Source organism: Leuresthes tenuis, unplaced genomic scaffold (assembly GCF_036924035.1).
Source record: "Leuresthes tenuis unplaced genomic scaffold, fLeuTen1.0.hap1 SCAF_10, whole genome shotgun sequence".
Classification (NCBI taxonomy): Eukaryota; Metazoa; Chordata; class Actinopteri; order Atheriniformes; family Atherinopsidae; genus Leuresthes; species Leuresthes tenuis.
The window spans coordinates 32,469,282-32,491,415 of NW_027325364.1; the positions used below are offsets into that span (position 1 = coordinate 32,469,282).

Consider the following 22,134-nt stretch of genomic DNA (forward strand, 5'->3'; position numbering starts at 1 on the left):
GTCAGTCCCCCTCTCTCTGCCCCATTTTCTGTCTCTCTCTAACTGTCCTATCAATAAATGCATAAAAAGCCCCCCCCCCCCCCCCCCCCCCCCCCAAAAAAAAAAAAAAAAGAAAAATCAGTGATATGACGGAAACATTAAAACCATATTTCAAACAACTTTTCAAGATTATCAAAACCACTTGGCTTTAATATGACTGATCAGTTTAATTTATGGCATCTCACTGTCATTTAAATCTGCCAAGTTGCCTTTTTATGTGCTGCTATTGAGATCCATGTCCAGTGGCCTCACTATTGCTAGCAGGTTTATAAGTCCTACTACTCTTTTTTTTTACTTTTTGATCACTTGCGCCCATAACCTCGACTGCTTTCTTGGATCTTGAAGGTGTAAATGATGGGTGAAGTGGAAAGATAGGATTAGTCTGAGGAACTCTTGAGAGGAAGGCACACCATGGCTAAGGCTTGGACAGGTTGTTCAAAATAAAATACCTCGTATATAACTTTATGCTCCACACTTCCCGATGACTAATTATTCAAGTGCATTTGATTTGCGTCTTTTATTTTTGTCAAATAACCACTACCATGGTGTAGCCTGTCTTGTGTGTAAAACCTGATAAGGATGATATTATTTTTTCTTGTGAAATGTTCTAAAATGTTAGGAATGAATGTACTCCCCTCAGTGTTCTAATCTTAGAGGATAATGATAACCCATAATCTAATAATCCATAATATCTCCATCTGAAGTACTCCAATAACCGTGAGGGTGTGGTGAGTATGTGTCATGCTGGTTTGGCACATCCCATTTGATTCTAGTTTGTGATATGGTATGTCTGTCTGTCTGTGTTATGAGAGTATACCGCTAAAAAGAATTGAGAAACAAAATAAAACACCCATTGTTGCACTTTATCTTGCTCAAAGCAACACAATGTGTTTTAAGTCTTTAAGTAGTGCTTTGCTAATTAAAAAGACTCAGTTTCTATCAGGCATCCTGACGCCTGGGCTTGGAATGGACTGGAGACATGGCTATAAGCAGAGCTCTGCCATATTGCTTTAGCAGCAGAATCCACTGTGCCGTGACTAAGATACACTGTCAAGAGGACTAATAGTCTTAACACTCAAGTGAATCTGATGAGCTTTTCCCAGCAAGCAGATAATGAGCAGAGAAAGAAATCTGCTGTAAGGACCCTCAGAGCACCACTTTGTACTTCTGAAAACTTTCTTTGCTGGGGTGGCATCATAACATTGACTGTGTGTACACTGTACAATCAGATGAGTTTAGGATTAGCTTTAGGCCTGAATGTGACAAGCATGCTGAAACGTGAACCAGGCAGAAAGAATACATTGTTGTCTACACTATATGCAGACAACAATAAGCTAAAGGTGAAGCAAAGTATCCATTTGTGAATTTCCAAAGCTGATGAGATGCTGTCTCCCAGTTGGCATGGAAGCACTGTGTCAGTGAGAAACCTTCAGCACTCCACCCTGTTTGGACTGCTGCTACACACTGTCAGGAACACTGGAAATAGGTAAGAATTCTGTTTTAAGCTGTATTAGTCCATCATATCATTATGGTGCATCACTTCTATTACTTCCATAGTATAAAGAAAAATGAAAACACTACGAGCATAAGATCCAGTTGTACGGTACTGAAAATCCACAGAAATAATTGACCTTTATGGGGCTAACTTAATTGTGAATGTATTTATGTACCCAGTTTAACCAATTAGAAATATCAGTTCCAGTGAAATATTCGTGTTATTATTTTTGACTCAAGTCTCCTACTAAAGGGATTATAGCAATGAGTCACAACATGCTCCCTGATATTGACAACTTAACAAAAAAATCTCTGGTAATATGTTGAAAATAAAAAGTAATTTTTCTCAGGCTGCTATTGTCTTTAAATCCATCCATCCATTTTTTGACCATCTTTAGTCTACCCCATCTGTCATAAGGCAGGTCCTCACAGGTGCCAGCACAGAGGCAAACAAGTAAAACAACAATGCACACGCACACTCAAGTCAATTTAGAGTCATAAGTTACCCTGACATGTATGTTTCCCAGTGGAAACCCGAGTGCCCAGAATAAAACCCGCACAGGCACAGGGGGAGCAAAACAAAACTGCCCATAATGGCCCGGCTTTGCTGGTCCAGGTCCCTCTTATGAGCCTAATGTCCCAAATAAGCTCCGTATATCTGTATATGATTCAGGTTTTGGGCTAGTTTATACACATGTGTGTTGTACATATGTCTTATACACTCTGAAGTATGCCTAGCGTAAAGCCACCATCCGTCCCCACTGGGGGACCAGGAATGTAGATGTGGCATGAGCAAATGGTGGCAAAGGGAAGGCATTATATTAGCAGTTTTAGGGTGGTGTATTGCACGGGGTTATGAGTCAGTGTTGTCATATCAATTTTGTGTGTACTTTTGCAGGAACCTATCTCAGGGGATGCCTGTATAAGCAGTACCCCAACGGTGACACCAGAGGGCTGGAAGGCATTAATCCAGCTGTGGGTGCTGCTGCTTCAGTCTGCAGGAAGCAGTAACACACAGCTTTCCCCTGACACCAACAACACATTTATATCACAGGAAGAAACATTCACATTGGACTGAGACAAGTGCATATTACAACTAAATTAGAATGTTCAAGTGAACAAATTCAAATACTGCACAGAGGCACACATGCATTTATGTTTGGTTATTTAAATATCATGTTTCCTCTTGAAATAATCTTCCTTAAACAGTGATGTTAAGCAACAGAGGGCTTATCCAGTTGGTATTTTCATAGTTTTTACTCATTGTTCATATGCTATTCACTCCCTATTTCTATGAACATTATAAGCCACATCACTGCATAGGGCGTCTTGCAGCATCAGTCAGTGTGTTGCATGTGTAAAATAGTACCTGAAAATGAGTGTATTCCCCCCTTGGTTTTTTAAGTCTTGAGACTACTTGGGCTCTCTATTTACTGAGCCAGAATTTTTATTTAAATAGTTTTTTTCCGTGTATTATTTGTTTAGTCAGCATACAACGATGTCACTCGCCTAAAATGATCTGTCAATGTCCATACCACAGAACAACTGTCACTTTAAACTGAGTTGGTAACAATGGAAAATTATGTAGCAAACTATGCCTCGTGTTTGCCCCCAGTCCCTGGGGGAGAAAAACTGTTCAGCCAGCTGAAGGATCACAAGCACAATGGTTTTAAAGCCCCTGTGAATGATCATCTATGCAAAAATAGATCTGATTGTTGTCAGCTTGGAACCAAGTGATTATCAATGCTTGTATCAGCAGGGTTCAGAACTGCAACTCGAATGTTTCTCAGTAGTGAGTGTTTGGGAGGGAAAACCGTCTCCACGGCCTAATTTATAGCCTAAACCAATTTTATCATCTTTAATGAAAGAGCAGACATCAAAGAGCCCTTCTCTTTGAGTCAGAAAGTATTTTTTCAGTATATATTTCAAAGTATGTGTACTGTGAATACTTTTCATTTGTGCACGTAGTATTTTTTTCTTTCCTTGGCTTGTATCAAAATGACATTAAAACATTGACCCTACAATGTTCTTGTGTCTGGTGTGCTAGATCAAATTAGATTCTAAATTAAATATTCCCTCATTTGTTTTTTTTAAACTAGCAACAAAGACAAAACAGCTAACGGTGTCTTCCAAAAACAAGGAGCTGAGCTGAGTCCCTGCTCGAGAGCTCTTTAATCTGTAAACCACTCCCTAAACCTGTCATGGAGGTGTACTCACTTCAGAATAGAAGCCATGTAAATAACCGTGGTCATCGCTGTCTACTGCTGTAAACGGCCTCTTCAAAGACAGAAATGAGTTTGAGGTAGTCTGGATCCTAAAATGATGAATGAGTTACAAAGCCAATTTAACATGATTAGTTTGATGAAACCATAGCAGGATGGAAAAGGTTCATTATGTGTCACAGTGCAGGCAGAAAAAATTAAGGAGAAGGTTTACTGCGTCGCATACTCTGTAGGTTGTGGAAACACCAAATTGCTAAGAGCAACTGTTGGGTCAGACGTTAGGGGCCAAAATCATCATGATATGGCAGTTACTTTGTGCTAATTCTATTAATTGCTAATTTACTTGATTACATGCACCTCTTAAGCAGAGTTACAGACTGATATGGATGGAGCCCAAGGATACATATATCTTAATTTTAATTCAAGTTAAAATATACAAAATGTTAAATGCTTGTCATGATCGTGCTTGGCTGTCGTGTTCCTTTGTTTGGTTTCTGGGTCTTAGCGGGCTGAGCAGGTTTTCCAGGAAGCCCGGGGCAGAGTCTGGTTCAGCTCCTGCACTCGCACCCGTTTTCCGTCTGCGCTCGTAAAGATGCCTTCATAAGTATCTGCAGGAGCAAGCAGTCTTTGTCAGATTGTTCTCACTGCTACAGGTGATCCGGCTGACTTCTGTGCGTATTCCAAGTGAAAACCTACATCCTTCTATGTTTCTAGTGTTTGTTCCTCCATTGCTTGACGCACTCTGGATTTCCAAGCCAAAGGATTTAGCTCTTCATTGTGGATTCCAAAAAAAAGCCACCTGGATTAAGTAAGGAAAAACCCTCACCTTCCCCTGGATAAACCTCTTTCTCTGATTCATTCGAACCATCTCCCGCTCCTCTCAGAGTCACCCGTTCCACTAGATCCACTCGCCGGCTCATCGCTGCACCTCCCTTTAAATAAACCTCGTCTTTTACTCAAATCCCTCTGCTCCAGTTTGAGTCAGCCCAGCTTTCGCCGTGACAATGCTTCCCATGTTGTTTAGATTCAGTGTAAAGTGTTGCTGAAATGCTGTATAGTCCAATAAATGCATAAAGTGATACAGCTAACACACCAGTGGTTATTTATTGGTTTCTCAGGTGCTACTAATTCCATCTGTTACACTGAAAGACAAAACTGATCAATTGGTTGCTCACATCATATAAGTTCACTCATGTGGCCATAAACAGTCTTTCAGGCTTATCATAAATGTCCATATGAGATTTTATTCTGATTACTTTGCTCATTTTGAACAGATTAACTTAAAAAATCTTCTGAACAAGAATCCAAAGAATATTCTTCCACAAGGCATGAAGTCCCATTCATATGATGTGCATCATTGTTCTTTACCAAAGAGCTGAGTTGGAATTAGTTCTAAATGACTGAAATAATGTACTCAAACAGGAGGAAGAATCCCTTTAACCCCTTACTGCCTAATCTATTAACAGTTATGTAAAAAAATGTGTTTCCATTCAAGTAGATGCTAAATTAAGTTCAAATTGTAAATTTGGCATAATTGTTCTATGTAATAATTTAATAGTAATTAAACAAATGTTTCAGTCTCAAGTGTGTAGATTATTTTATTGATGCTGGAACAGGGTTTTGAAATTGAACAACAACATTTGTTACTGTACAATCATTGCTCAGTCATCATCATAGTATTTCAAATACAGCTTAATACTGTCAAAATGGGGTTTGAGGAGAAAGAAAGGGCAAACGGCAAACTTCAGCCCACTTAAATAAGTGATGACCAGAGATACATGTGTCCTCTGGGCTCACACACACCTCAGCACACAGTTAGCGCTTCTGAGGTTGAATGAACTCTGGTACCAGCGTCATTAATCCCTGTCCTCATCAGCACGGCCAAGCACTCACAGCCTCTGCACAAGTAACACCAGCTGTTGCAATAATGTCCCAGAAACATGTCACAGCCAAATACCTCCCCTGGCATGTGGACTATACGTGAGCCAGTCTGTGAGGCAGAGGGAAAGATAGAGAGATGGCCTGATACAGAGAAACAAACAGACGGAATAAACTAAGCTGTGAGAAGCCTCCTCTAATAAGCAGAGAAGAGTACAGTCCAACAGCATAATCTCAGAGCAACGTGAACAGGAATAACAGGGAATAGCAGACGATTAGCACCCCCCTGATGTGTAGTCCTTCAGAAGATTCTAAATGTACAGACCACATCCATCAAGGCCAGCTCAATGACATTAACTGCACCGTGCATGTTGGAAGACAGTGAAGCCAGAGAGTGGAACATGATCTGTGTATCAAACAGTCCAGACAGAAAGGTTCCTACTCTGCGCTGGCTGTTTGTATTCAGCTGTGCGCTTCTGACAGGTCCACAAGGCCCTGCTGTTCGATACCTGAACTCTTCCCAGGGTCAGCGTCTCAAGGCTGCCCCTTAGATCAGTCCAGGCTATGTTTCCCAGGCTGTTCTGCCACACAGCGAGGTCTTCACCGAGATAACATGACTGCCACCTTCAAACAGAAACAGGCAGGAAAAACCCATTTCACTGTCCCTCTCCCAGCCACGTCCAACTTCAGCTCTATAACGACTTATATGAAAATACAGCCCTCATACGGCTGGCCAAAGAGGAACAGAGACCACTGGTTCTGTAAGCACTCAAGAGTTTTCCCTATTGGTAGCTGCTGGAGCAACGCTTCCATGAAATGAATATGTTTACTGTAAATGATATCTGTCACAAAAAAGGAAAGAAACACCCATCTAAACGTGGCATATTTCTGGTAATATGGGGGCAGAAGTGATTCAGGAGCAGTGGTGTGGCTCTGAATACCAACTGTGCTCTCTGGCTGTGACAAACAAGCAGATGACCTTGATGACTACAGGGTCAGCCTGTTTGCTCAGACGAGGATAAAAGTTCCAACATATGATAAAGACATGGATGCATAAATTACATTCATGGCCAGATCTTTATTTGAACCTGTTTCAATTTTGCAGGGCATACGATCAGTTAGACAACAGCAAAGGCAATTAACAAGGAGAGACATTACGGTAATTAGAGTGAAGAGCTTGTAAGGTCACTCTGGTTGTGCATGTTAAGCCACAACTCAGGGCAGGGATTTTCCATCACCCGATTAATTGAAGGCAGCACAAAGGAATGAGGTGCAGAATTACTATACCTGATTTGCCACACACAGACATATGCTGTTAAAGGAAAACAACTTCATGGGTTTATTTAATTTCTTGATCGGATACAGTACCACACAGTCTGAGGAGCTTGGGGCTGCAGTGAGAACTGTCCAGGAAATGAATGAAGTCAAAGTCATTTTAATATGATGATGGAATATTCTTCATTTCAAAAGACTTTGCTATATTTTACACAAACTGAAACCACGATCAACTTGAAACCGGCAGAGAGACATTCCTTGAAAGGAAACATCTGGTCGGCTTGAAAGGACATTTTTACAGACCACTATTTGAAAATCCATCCATTTATCCATTCGCCATACCTGCTTAAACCAATTTAGGGTCACATGGGGGAATGGAGCCAATCCCAGCTGCCACTGGTCAGAGGCAGGGTGCACCCCAGACAGTCCATTACAGGGCTAACTCAGAGGCAATTAAGATTAACGATATGCATCCTCACACTCTCTCCTCCTGCCAGTTTACAATCACCAAACAACCTAACAGTGAGTACCCCTTCATACACGGGAAGAACATGTAAACTCCAAAAAGAATCTGGGAATCTCCAGCCTGTGAGCTAACCATGCTAACCATCATATCACCGAGCAGACCCCAACTTTAAGACGTTTATTTAAACTGACTTTTGACTTCAACCAGTCAGCCGTTAACTGATTTGCACCAGTATGTTAACACTACCATCACAGAAAGAAGTCCTACCAGCAAAACAGCTCATCTGTTTCCAACCAGCTTACTGCTGTGCTGCTTTGCTACATTTTTAACTTAAGGGGCTACATATCTTTGTCTGGTGCAATCTTGTTTTGAATACTTTCAATCTTAAAACAGTCAATGTCGCTCCTATTTTATCGATGAATCTACAAATGAATATTTTGCTTGTGTGACCAATGAAGGATTTCCTGTGTAAACTGTAGATTTTGAAATTAGGCTATTTTCAGACAGTTTAGATAATTCAATGGTCTTAGCTTTCATTGTTAGTAGGAAGATGTCCAGATGCAGGCCTGGTGTGTTGATGTGTTGATTGACTTCCAATTTCACTTAATTTATTTACCAATTCTCTGTTAAAACAGGAGCTAGGAAGGTAGTCCATTGAAAACTGACTGAATGAAGAGATGTGAAGTCTATAAGATAGAATACATCCATATTTCACAGCTTAAGCACACAGATTCGTAAATAAAGTCGCTAATCAAACATTTACAAAACCTTTCATCATGTCAATACGCATTAGTTTATGACTGGCTGTCATTTAATGAATCAATCCTCACCTCCAGACTCACATGCCATCAATTCCGCGATGAGCAGGGTCACAGCACAATCCTCACGCATGTAAATCTTTACTTGTCACTGATTCAAATATAGCTCCGCTCAGCACATGACTCACAAGCACACTATATAGTGACAGAGAGAAACATATAGCAGATATACGAGAACGGGCTTATTTTTTTCCTTGTTCTGTGTGTGGAATTAAGGCATCATATTGACTCTAAGATCCTATGGAGCAGCTCTTAGCGTAGTGAAAAAGGTGCCATGTGGTTTCCAAATGTCCATTTATTACACACACAGTCCATTTCAGGTCTCAAGTGGGAAACTATTGATTGAGTCACAAATATCACAAAAGGAACTTAAACTGAGTAACACCCACTCTCCAATTTTAGTCTGGAAACATGACTCAGCATGATCTTGCTCTTTTGGAAAAAGAAAAAAAAAGAACCTGCAGCTCCCCAGAGGCAAGCCACTGTTTTTAATCAGCTGCCAACATGTTGCTGCCGCCAGTGCTTCCTAACTGGAATCACACCAAACAGCCTAACATTTAACATCTCAACAGCCGTAGTGGGAATAAAACACGAGGACTCTGATTCCACTACTGCCTCGCCTTCACCCTCTTCCTGTCTTTTTCATCCTCCCTCTACTCATTGCTCTTCCGTCCATTACTCCTTTTTTCCCTCCAATTCCTTGTCTCTGGTGGGTTGACATTTTTGGCAGAGTTCCCAGATAAGAGAGTGGTGTGAAAGCAGTGAGGAGAAATAGTTATTACAAGCAGTGTTTTCTGATGTGAGGTTTCAGATCACAGTCACAGACTCTTGCATCCAGGACTCATTTGGAACTCAGGACATAAAGGTTTTGCATTTGACTTCCCCAGAACATGTGAGAGTCGCAATAAGAAAAGCCTCTGCATTACCATCCAAACAAGTCTGTCATGCCCAGAACAATGTTTTACATTGTCACTTCACAGCTTTAAAAACAGCCTCTTTGCAGAGAAAATTGGTAAAAGCTCAGGGAAATTCACAAAGCTTATTTTAAGCTGTCACATTGCTCATCATTTAAACGTGCGCCCCATCTCAGTAACCGTGTTGCTGAGAATGCTCCTGGTTCTCTCCCCCATGGGTGGAAAAAGTTCCGACACAGTTGCCACACTTTTATTGATTGGATAAGTATGAAACTTCTTTTTTTTCACCTAAAAGTCCCAGACAAAAGCTTCAATTAGCTTAGGCAAGCCATGATCCACAGTCGTATGTCTAGTTTACTCACAGTCATGAAGCCGTCCAGTAGACCAGAGTCAGGTTTTGGTGGAGCCTGCAGTCTCTCCATGGACCATTTCTCAATGATTGAGGCCACTTGGCTGTTCTCTGTGTTGAGGATCCTGAAGCCTGTCATGTTCACACCACTGTATCGGTAAGGCTCCACGTCCAGCGCAAACAGATCCTCGGAAGAAAAAAAAAGAGCAGTATGGTGACGAATCCTTGGAACAAAGGGCTGCAAAAATCCCTTTCATTTTATGCATTGCCTGGAATGTGACTCAAGACGCACAGTGACACCGTCCTTTCAAAGCTTTGGGGCATTTAATAACTCTTGGCTTAAGGCCTGGATTTAAGTCCACTAAAAATCATCCTTCATCCATCCAGCAACTTTTTTTCAAGTTATTTACTTCATTTGTCAACTTGAATTCAATTGATTTCATTTATGTTTGCTTACATGGACATGCAACTTGAATCAGAAAGAGAAATCAGTGCAGAAGACTTTATTTATTTGATCTGATAGCATTGTGTACATGCTTTAAGGAACTCCATAGTTTAATACATTTATTTGTGTGATTAAAACTGAAACTTTTACTCTGAAAGGTACACACTGGCATCATTCCTTCAGCCACATCTTGCAATTTTAACCTGATACCACCTGGACTAACCAATAAACATTAACCCAGCTCCACTATAATTTGTGTCACACATTGTTGATGCCCATGCAGAGGTCTCTGCAGTCACCACTAGAATAGTCGTGCTCTTCAGCAGCAGACCGATGGAATCAGCATCTAACAGCGCAGCACATCACTGGACTTTGGTGGAATGTAGCAACCAGACACGCACAACATGGCAACACTGAACATGGATAATTCTCATATTTGCTAACATTTATTCGTGTTCATGTATTGATTTGGTTCTCAAAGTTGTATTGTTTGGATCACTTGTCATTGTTGGGGCGCTGCAGTGCTGATTGCACCTCACCTCTAAGTGAAGTTGCTTTTGAGTCACATAACATAACTCATTCATTTGGCTTTATAGCTAACACATGGGAAGTAAATGTAACGCCATTGCCTCTCCCAGTTTCTGCTTTCAAAGTATATGAATTAAACAGTCAGTGGGCCTCATGCAAGAACATTTCCCTGTTCTTATTCTAAGTTTCTCTCACTTTTTTCATAAGAAGGTCTCGTACGAACACGCCACGTCAGATTCAACAAACGCTCTTAACTTTGGAAAAGTGTGGAAACGACCTGTGGAAATGACGAATGCCACCGTGCGTAGCTCAGCACACGTGCACGAGGACAGTGAATTTGCATACTCCACGCCCAAAATAATACCATATAAGGCTACGCTTCCTCTCTGCTGTGCCAGGAAGTGTTGAGTCATGAGAATGGCATCAAGGCTCAAAATAAACAACTTTACGGGCTCTGAGACTGAAGTTCTGCTTTCAGAGATCCAAAAAGGAAAAGCTGGCATTCTTACAGTGTCACCAGTGAAATTACGGAACCTGCTAAAGCGATGAAATGGGAAGAAATTACGAGTGCTGTCGATTCTGTGTCACCTGTAGTTCGTAATGTCACCGAAATAAAGACGAAAAGGTTTGATATGAAAATGGCTTTAAAACAAAATGTCTCGCCATGGCCAGGCGCTCGATGACTGCAAATAAAACCGTGCAATCAGCTGTTGCCTCATCATGATGGCACTTTGATGGGGCAGTCCATGGGGGGGTCTTCTGCCATGTTGTCTGCCTGGGCTGCTTCAGGTAGTGGGAGACAACATGTGCTCCACAACACGGCTGCTTTTACGCGTATATGTGTGCAGTCTGTTGCTCCCATTATGTTTGGCAGTCCAGCATTGCACAGCAATGCATTGGCCTTGTTGTATCCATCCATCCATCTTCTATACCTGCTTACTCCGTCGGTCGGGTCGCGTGGGGTCAAAAACAGAATAATGTGAGCATAATTATGGGTTATAATCTTATGGGTTACAATCCATTAGTCAAGCAAACTTGATTGGAATAACAGCGGACTATTTTACGGGACTCCTACGACAGGTCTGGATCACTCATATATTCTGTTTGTACCTGAAAGAAAACTCAAAATATGAAAAACATTGGTGAACGCACAAAATCTCTTAAATAACTCGTACGCACGACTTAAGAGCAAATCTGTTCGTACGAATGGTTCTTGCATAAGGCTCATTGTTCTATATGACTCAAAACCTGAGTGCAAGAACTCCAGGTTGTGTGTTGCATAGAATGACACTCTACCATCACCGTCTGGTTAGTGCAATTGCTTACACAGACGATCTATCAGAGGACGCAATAGTCAGGATTTTACATCTGCGTGAGCACCTTTCATCACCATCTATTCAACCGTAAGACCCAATTCAGGACTGCAGTCTATCCCAGCTGCCATCAGGCAAAAGGCGGGGTACAACCAGACTAGTTGTCAGCTATTGCATGGATAAAACAGAAACAAACAACTATGCACAGTCACTCTCAATCCCAGAGTCAATTTAGAATAAGTAGTGAACATGCATGTTTATGGATCATGGTTTGCAACCACCTTGGAGAGTTAGCGTCCTTAGAGGCGGGGAAATAAATACCACAGTCTTACTATAGAGGTAAATGACATGGCTAAATAATGAGCTAACATCATCTACATAACACTATTTGACTTCACAGAGCAGTGGAGATCAGAGTGGTATACATTTTCTATGAAACTTTTACTTTCATTCCACAATCAATTAAGTCACATAATACAGTGTGTAAAGGTAAGAGTAATGTGATACTCTTCTGCATTCGGTATTCTGCATGCTGTTTCTAGACCTTAGACATTTTGACCTTTTATTTCATTACCGTGATACAGTGAATCCTCAACATGTTTGTTCAAGGTTATCATACCACTAAAGTCTGATACCATCCAGCACCTAAAATCAGCACGATCACATGCAGTACAAATGCACGAATGAATGAATGTAAACATTCCTGAAACCAGGATGAGCTCTTCAGAACAGATCTGATTTCACTTGTAGTTGCTGATCCCACTGATAAGCTAAGCTTATTTAAATATCTTTGGAAAATATAACACATTACAACTTTGAGGGGTTTTAAGGCAACATTCAAATTAAATGAAATCTATTAGAGTTTATCAATTATTATAGGAGTTAATCACTACAAATCTTTCATAAAAAAAATGTATTTGGCATAAGATTGACATACACAAACTTATCCAACATTCCATATAGATTTAGACTACAATAACAGTGAAGTAAAGTATAAGAGAAATCTGGCAGGAAAATGGCTGCCATATGTGGCCTCAATATGGCTTGGCGGTTCAGTCTGCCTGGAGAATTAGGCTTCCAGTTCTGGCCTATGCCAAACACAACAGTGGAAATGACAAGACACCCAATGTCTAAACCTCCCTTATTCACGCTTGCATTTCATATTACATCTCCCACCAGAGGGACATTTAATTATCTTGGAGAAATTTTGCTATGTGGAATGTGAAAAGTGTGCACATTAGGATGCTTTATTTCAAAGTAAAACTAATCTCTTTCATCCACTGTAGTAAAGTTGAATTAATCGAAGCAATTCAATTTAAAAGAAATTTTAAATAGTTGTAATTATTTCAATATACTGTCAGTTTCTAATCACATACACATATATATATACATCTATAGTTTTATAACCACTTTCTAAGCTCAAGCATGTTTGATTGGAACCCGTTCTTAACAGCTAGAGAAGTGTTCTCTTCATGAAATTCTATGCTCTTTTCTATTCAAAGACGCCTTTGCTCATTGCTGGTGTTAAACTTAATCAGTGCAGTGCATTGGCTCTTTTAGACGTCCATTTGAACGTCTAACACTGACTTTTGTGGTAAAGCAATCTGCTCTGGCATGTCTCCCAGCATATCACATACTGATTAGGAGCTTGCTGTGTCACTTTTGAACGCACTGGGTACTCCAAAGCATCACTGTCGTACGTGCAGTGTTTGATGAATATTCTGAGTGCAGTAACAGTCGTGGAATGCATTACCATGGCAAAAATGCTGTTGAAGCTTGTTGTGCCAGAGTATATTTTACTGTGAAAATAGCAGTGTCAAGCTTGGACCTGAACTCAAGTTGCACAGTTGAGGGTCAGATGTGTGTGTCCGTCGTTCCCTCTGACCTCCTTCAGAGGTCTGAGCAAATTGCTGAGAACCCATACATAAAAGAATGATGTTTTCACTGACCACCGCAGAAGGCTGTCAGTATCCAACTGTAGAGCAGTTCCCTGTGCTTCATAAATGGATACAAAAGAGGTACCCAATGACGACTGATCTGCACTTGACCAAGCAGCAATACATGACTGTGTTAGAAATGAGAATGTGCTGGTTAGGTGTCTGTGCATAATGAAATACAGCACCACTATTCTACAGTCTGATATATTTTCTTGATGGCCTTTTTGCAGAGCACATACATTTTTAATTTGCTTTTTAATTTTCTGGCCGTTTGTTGTTGGCAGCAGCATGCAAGCGACCGTGGCTGCTGACTGTTGGAGGCATAGCGTTTATGAAGCTTTGAAAATTATTATTATTCTCCACCTACCCATCAAACTATTTATGGCAACAGTATCTTGACCATTACATACCTCTATAATATAATGTTTTACTCTCTTGCATTGCATGACTATCCCAAATGAAGGTCTGCTTTTAAAACTTGCATTAGAAAAATATCACATACTGTCCAAAAGCAAACCTTTGATAGAACTAAACATAAAGGAATAAAACATAACTAATAAGCTCAAATCTTTGAATTTTTTCATTCCCACCACACAAAAGGTCCAATAATGTGACTAGTTTATATAAATGGTTTCTGACTGTCGTAAATGCTTATGAAACTGTTAATAGCTTTAAAGAAAATATCGTAATTACTCAATAATTGACAGAGTTTTGTTTCTCTACCAGCATTGTCCAGGAATCACACAGTCGGTGGTTCATTTAATAGTTTTTGTCCACATATCAAAGTTTTCTTGGAAAAGGCTCAAACATTCATGCTTCTAATGGTAACTTGCCTATCCTTGTGTGTGTGTGTGTGTTCTTGGTTTTCCATATTCATATGATCCAAAAAGAAGAAGCCGACTGTGTAGTCTAACATGTTCTGTGGGGACATAATGGTGGGCCTCCATGTTTAAAGGGAGTTTTGATGGTCAAAACTTTTTTCTATGGTTAGGATCAGAATTAAGTTATGTTTCGGTTTTGGATGACAATAAGGGTTAAGCATTCCGCTGGGACGATTAGGGTTAGGATAAGAGGCTAGGGATGAATCAATTAATCACCACAGAGAGATAAAAAAAAAAGGTCGTATGTGTGTGATTGTGTAAATAAATTGTAGCTAAACTGTCAGGAGTCAAATGTTTTGATCTTTTTTTTGTCTAATTTTGTCTAACAGCAAGGATAAATTTAAGAAAAATAAAGACCATTGCTCTGGGATATTCTTTTTTTCGTCTCAGAATAACACACTAAAAAGGGGGAAAAGGAATGTTCAAAAGTAATGAATTAAAAACTTAATAACTAAGAAAATTAAGATTGAAGAGTATCATCTCATTTTTTGGGGATGTAACAAATCTCCGTGGTGGATATAGAACAAAGCAACTGTGAAGCACGGGCAATTTCTCAACTTACCAGAGTGGTAAAGATGTAGTGATAATACTCTGTCATCATTCCCATTGCAAGAGCCTAAAAAGGAGAGTGACAGAATGAGACAGAGAGAAGGGAGGATTTTTAGGGAGGCACACATCGTATTTTGTCATGTTCTGCACACATGCACACACAGTTGCACTGGTTTCATAGTGTGAATAAATCAACAACATGTAATGTGAGGAGGCATATATTCTGCCATACTGCTGTAGCCACAGGCTCAAAGATACAAAACAAACACAGAGCTCAGGCTTATAATACATTTGGCATGTATAGTTAGCTATAGCATGGAGCATTATGCACAATACTATAGATATGGAACATCTGGATCATGGACAAACAAACAATCCACCCTACACCCAAAGTGTAGCAGTTGGACTGGTAAATGAACTGTTCTAGTCTAGTTAACCACTCAAAGTGCTTTGACACTACAAGCCACATTCACACACACACAGTCAGACGGCATGACAAGTTAGTTTATATAATGTTATAGACACTCACAGTGCTTTCTTTCCTCTATCACACTAATTCACACACAAGGGGATGCATCAGAGGCAACGTGAGGTTCACAGACTTCGACACTTCCACATGTGGTCCGGGGAAGCCAAGAGTCAAACTGACCTTCTGATTGGCAGATGACCTCCTAACCTAAACCTGAAAAGGACTGGATGACTGTTCTGAAGCTGTGTGACTGTGTAGCTGTTAAAATTTGAACTGAGGAAGTTGGGGATGGAACTATCAACCTTCCAGTTCAATGACATCCATTCTGTCACTTGAGCTACAGCTGCCCACATTCCTTAATTGCTAAGTGTACAAACAGTACACAGCAATGTCTACTGACTATTTACCCTCAAAACACAAAGCATTTGCTTCCTAGTTTCTCACCCATCTAATACTGCTTTCTTGTTCTGCACTGAACTCTGCACAAACCAGCATTGTCAGACCTTGTGACAGTAACAAGCTTCCCAATCTGTAAAAACAAGCAATAATGTTCCTTAAAATTGTTTGGGAGCCTACAGCATGTCTTGTAAAGCAGTAAGATACAGTGAAGGCCCAGATAGTATGTAATAGTGTGATTAAGGTGGTTACATGTGTAAATAATGTGACTAAGATTGGCTTCCTTCATGTAGGTGAATTTGATCTGTCACTTGTTCAGAATATGGCCTTAACTGGGTTAAGATCTGAATAAAGCTTTATTCTATCACCAGCTATGTTTACATGCAGACTATACAGCACCAAACACAAAATGTGCTATTCTAAAAGTGCACCCTGCTCTTTATTACGCTATTATAATTTAAATGGGTATGTGTCTTGGCTATGTGCCACCCTGTTGTAGCTGTATAGAGCTGTCTCAGTCCTGGCTGCTGTGAATTCACCAAACTGCCATGAATCACAGGGTAGATTTCTCCAGAGAGTATGATTTAACAGACAGAAAGGGATTATGACGGCTGATATGTGGAGGTGAACTAAAAGAAAGCCTCCGACATTCTGAGTAAAGACAGCTACATGAACTAACCAGGCTAAATAAAGATGAAATATGAAATATGAAATATGAAATATGAATGCTTCCTGCGTTACTCCATCCCTGAAGCCAGAGGAGATTTTTTTCTAAGGGAATCCCATTGAATCATCCCCTTTAATCAAGCCATCTCGTGAGTCTATTTAAGATCACTTAAAGCTATTTCTGTACTTAACCCATACATAAGGCTCACCTGATTATAAGGCTCATCTGATTATAAGGCTCACCTGATTATAAGGCCTACGTATTACCTAATGTTCTCTGATTGGTTTATCACTGCCAGCAGAGTGTACGTATTACGTCCCTGTGTCAGCGGGAAATGGTCTGACGGTCAAGGACAACATCGTCAGTCGTTTTTACACTTATAAATTTATAAACTGCACATTGGTCTGCATCATCCATCTCAGACTGAACAACAGGCTCTCACTGGGACATGGGCAAAAGCATTAATGATGACACGATTCAATCGCTAAGTACGAGCTCGATAAAATCTTTGCCCCATTCAGAGTGAATGGCTGGGATCCGCCTGACCCTGGATTCACACCGAACACAAAGCGCACCGGATTATATGGCGCACGGCCGTTTTTAGTGAAAATTTAAGGCTTTTTCATAAGGTGCGCCTTATGCTGTGGAAAATACGGTCCATAAACGTAAGTTGATGAATTATATTTATTGGTACTCTAACTCATGCAAGGGATTTAATGACCTCTTCGATGTGTATATTATAATAATAATTTTTATCATTATTAATGTTGTTTTAACTGCTACTTTATTTCTGGTTAAATCTATCAATCGTCTCCTCAATTTATTGCCTTCACGATAGTCTTTTGTAAAGTCTCCAAGCATTTATTGACTTCTGTGTTATCAGTCATATTTTATCTTATCATCTCATTATTGCTTAATGCATTGTTACTGTATTTTTATATAAAATCTTAATCAATTCAGCAATTGTAAGTACAGTATATGTATATACACACACTATATTGCCAAAAGTATTTGCTCATCTGCCTTTACACACAAAATAATTTAAATTCATCCCATTCTTAATCCAGAGGGTTTGATATGACCTCGGCCCACCCTTTGCAGCTAGAACAGCTTCAACTCTTCTGGCCAAGCTTTCCACAAGGTTTAGGAGTGTGTTTATGGGAGTTTTTGACCTTTCTTCCAGAAGCTCATTTGTGAGGTCAGACACTGATGTTGGACAGAAGGCCTGGCTCACTGCTTGTTAATTATCTCAGAGCTGCTGAGCCAATGCTAATTTTTATTGATTATCATTGAGTTGATTTCATGTATTGCTGGCACTAAGTGTGTCACAATAAACTGTTCTGTTAACATTAGGTGTCAGATTTAGTTTTAAGCATCACAGGCAAGCATGCTTCAGAGAAAGCTGCCTTCCATCCACACCTTCAAACTGCCTCCTGCTGCTTCTCTCTTGAGGATTCAATTGATCTACCTCTACAAGGAGGTAAGAGCACACAGTGTTAGTGTGTACAGCTCCACCAACAAATTATCTACAAACCTGCTTGAGGATCCCAGCAGCCATTTCGTGGCCACAGTCGAAGATGATATGAAACTCTTTTCCTCTTTTCATTTCTTTTAACAGGGGCTTGGCATCCTTGGTCTCTGCAGGCAGCTGCCGGATCTTTAAACGGATATTGTACCGGGATGGTGCTTTGATAAGTTCTTGCAACCGAATCAGGCCTGTGAGAAAACCAAAAGAAAGAAAAAAAATAACAAAAGGAAAGAGAAAAAACACACAAATACATATTAATGATTTGTCATCCCTAAAGAGGCATTGCTTGTTTTTTAGAAAATAGCCCAATTACAACTGGTGAAGGTTTATTTCCAACAAAGGCAATTCATTTCCAAAAGGAAAATTCCCATATTTGTACATTATTGATCTTTCCATAGTAATTAAGGGTAACTGCTTGTTCTGATTCATTTGGTCATGATGGTCATAATTAGAATGAGAAAGAATATATTTCTGTTGTCAGTTCATTTCTAATGACATCCATTTCTCTTCAACACCCTCCCGAGCTCTAGCCCTCCGTTTTCAATCCAAATAGTATCCTTGTATTTCCTTCTTTCACACCTTCATTTGTCCTTCACTTTAAACCTAAATAAGAGCAGGACCTTCATTTGGCTGTGCAAATTTTCTCATGAACACAACAGAACAAAGACACACATCAAAACTGCATATTGGCAGACATTCATCACTCATCATAGACGACACTAACTCTACGCTCACTATTGATCCCTATATATCTCTTTCGTTCAATTGTCAATGTGCAATAAAACAAGTGAATTCAGTCTTGTTAAGGAAATTAACTGGGATTTCAACTGAAGCATAATAATCTCAATTTTAGCTTAATTTCTGCTGTTATATTCAATTAGGGCTGCAAACACGAATCGATGAAGTCCATAAAAATCAATTAAAAGTGTTGGCAACGAATTTCATTATCAATTTGTTGTGTTGAGCAATTTGTGCGGCACTCGCCATGTCACTGAGTCGTCTACGTCACCTGCAGAGCTTTGTCAATGCTGGCTGACTGGAATAAAGTTTAAAAAATAAAGTTGAAGTAGCGAGTTGAATGGAGCAGACAGAGGCAGAGTGAGGAGGTATTTTCAAAGGCAATCAAGTAAATTCTACAAATGACCGATGCAGAGAAAACGGTTCGACCCAAGTTCTCAAAGGTTACATGCCGCCACTCCACCACGGGCCTCAAATTGTCGGCATGGCGACACTTAATTTTCTATCAAACGTCCCGTCATTCTGACACTTTTTTCCTCCAATGGTCAGAATTTTTTTTGTTGTTTTTTTTTATAAACATCCAGCCTTTCCGACAAATTCTTTAATAACCTATTAAAACCTATTTTTTAGAGGAACTCCACAACCTCGCAAACTAACTTTAATGATCTATTATCAAAATCCCCTGAAATTTCAAATATCAAAATACAGGTGTTAATGTAAATCGGGCAAGTCTGAAACATGTTCGGTTAAGCAGAAATACAGTGTCAGTGAGCTGTCAGGCAGCCAGCTGGAGTGAGCTCTCCACAGAGCATGTGTCTCCTGCACGCTGGCATCATGTGCAACATTAATAACAGACATCAATCACAGCTCACCTGTGTCGACGTCCCGGTGCTGCAAATAAAACCAATTTCAGATATCAGACTACCCAAAAAATATATCAGGCTATTATTTCTTTTTATTGGTTTATTAGTTTTAAATCAATAAGTGATCAGCGTCTGTCTATGTTAGTCCCTCCTTTTTGTGTAATAAACCATTTGAGTATCATTCATTTGCTTTTGGAGTGTGTTTTGAAAATGACCACAGACTCATGACATTGTCAGGATCTGAAGGTATCCGACACACCTACATGACAGCTGTTACACCACACACCAGATTTCTAGCAAATAGTAACAACACAGCCCTTATGGATGAGTGCCATCATCTTTTATTTTTATTTTTAAAATCCGAAATAAGCCCACATCCACCTGATTCTCCCCTCTGACTGTAGATTTGACCCTTAAATTATCATTCAGTATCAATGTAATATCATTCAAACATCACAAGCTTTAAAGAACAACAGGCAGAGAGAGAGGGTAGAGGCTTCAGTTAAGCGTTTAAAGACTGAATCATGTCTGTACACATCTTAAAACCTGGTACCTGTTGAGTAACGCACGTTTCCTTATATGGAAAGCCTTGTCGGAATGGTGGCACGTTTGCATGTCGGAATGGAAATTGCCCCCCGTTCTCAAAAGTGTGGTAGCACTTCACGCTTCACAAAATTAAAAAAATTTGATTTGACATGGCACCGGAGGCATGGTATATATATATAAACATTTTGCAGGTATATAGCATACATTTGTATATATTTTTGTGTACATTTATTTTTTTACTGAAGCTGTTTGACAAACATTTAGTCATTTTTGATCATTTGATATTATTGTAACAGAACACTCAAGCAGCAACTTGTTTTGTGCGTTTATTTCCTCTGAGAGTTCAAATGTTCTATTTTGGAATAAAGAAATGGAAATAAATTTTTTTTGTCCAATTAATCGAAAAAATAATCGATGTTTTGAATGGATTATTAAAATAATCGTTAGTTGCAGCCCTATAGTCAATGATTGAGTATTCTATTTTTACATTCTATTAGACTTGTTTTCTGCCCCGTGATGTGGGCCATTTCTCAACAAAACCGAGGACATTTTTCATGCAGCATGCAAAAAGTTCAGATAAATTATTTGTTTTTCTGGGACATGACTTTCTTTGATCTTTTTTTTTCACTTATATTCTCTTTCTCTTTATGTCCATACCAAAACAAAACAAGAAAATCACCACCATTTTTATTGTAAGCAGAATCAGATAAACTGTTTTCAGATTTTGTACTCAAATCAGAAAGAGACAAAACTGATAACAACTGTTTAGATGCTATTTAGTTTTTTCTCATCAATGACAAGAACTGTGACCCAAAAGTTATCTTTGGTCCGTGTTTTAAGCTGTGTAGGCTATGCAGCCTAGGCTGTTTGATCATGATGAATACATGTACAACTTGAAAAATGTATGTTACTTATCTATATAAATACATATAACGAGTATCAATTACAGAATTGATTAAGATTTGATAGACTTTACCAATACAATAACGGTGTAGCAAAAAAAAATAAAAATACAAAGAGATCATGCATAAGCAATAGCTCTATGTGAATAATGACAAAAGATGATTGATAACGTAAAAGTCAATAAATGCTTGGAAATTTTAGATTGACAAATTGTGGAAACAATTGATAGATTTAAGCAGAAAAAATAGCAATAACATCAACAATGATAATTATAATTATAATATATGCATGGAAAAGGTAATTAAATCCCTCACACAAGTTAAAGTAACAATAAATATAATTAATCAACCTGTTTAAAAAAACTGTCAACTTAGAATAGCTTTAAATGACCTCAAGTAAACTCACAATATATATCATTACCATGGTAACTGATGCTGAACCTAAAGATCTAAAAGTCACCTAAAGTTTCTAACAAAGTTTCTGTTCATCCCTTCAAATGACTTTTTTGGCTTGTTTGCACAATCAGCAGTTGAAGCAACCTGGAGGGGTATAATTGGGAGGAACATCCTTCCTGATAAGAACCTAAGAGGTGTTCGATTTTGGACTTCGTGCTAGTCATAAATTGTCCATACAAGCACCATGTTCTAGCATAGGATGCTTCACATGTGTACTTGGTACCAGGCCCCTTTAGGCCACAGTTTGATGTTTGACTTTGTAGTCATATGTCTTGGACACTACAGTGAAGAGAGGAACAGACCTGTCAACTGATCATCACCTGGTGAGATGGATCCACTGGCAGGGAAGACTACCGGACAGAACTGGTAAGTCCAAAAGGGTTGTGATGGTGAACTGGGAAATTCTGGCAGAGACCCCTATCTGTTAGGTCTTCAACTCACACTTCAGTAGTTTTCCTCAT

The 22,134-nt window shown here is 39.5% G+C and overlaps 1 protein-coding gene across 3 annotated transcripts in view; it reads right to left on the reverse strand.

Annotated features, from left to right (window-relative positions):
* The window catches only part of grik2 (glutamate receptor, ionotropic, kainate 2), a 351,124-nt gene that overhangs the window by 184,300 nt on the left and 144,690 nt on the right, over positions 1–22,134 (reverse strand). For all 3 annotated transcript variants that reach the window (XM_072394949.1, XM_072394950.1, XM_072394951.1), the window contains exons 5-7: positions 18,175–18,356; positions 15,122–15,175; positions 9,469–9,642 (exon numbers count right to left, since the gene is read on the reverse strand). In XM_072394949.1, coding sequence (XP_072251050.1) covers positions 9,469–9,642; positions 15,122–15,175; positions 18,175–18,356 — 410 coding nt within the window. The remainder of the gene's footprint in view (positions 1–9,468; positions 9,643–15,121; positions 15,176–18,174; positions 18,357–22,134) is intronic.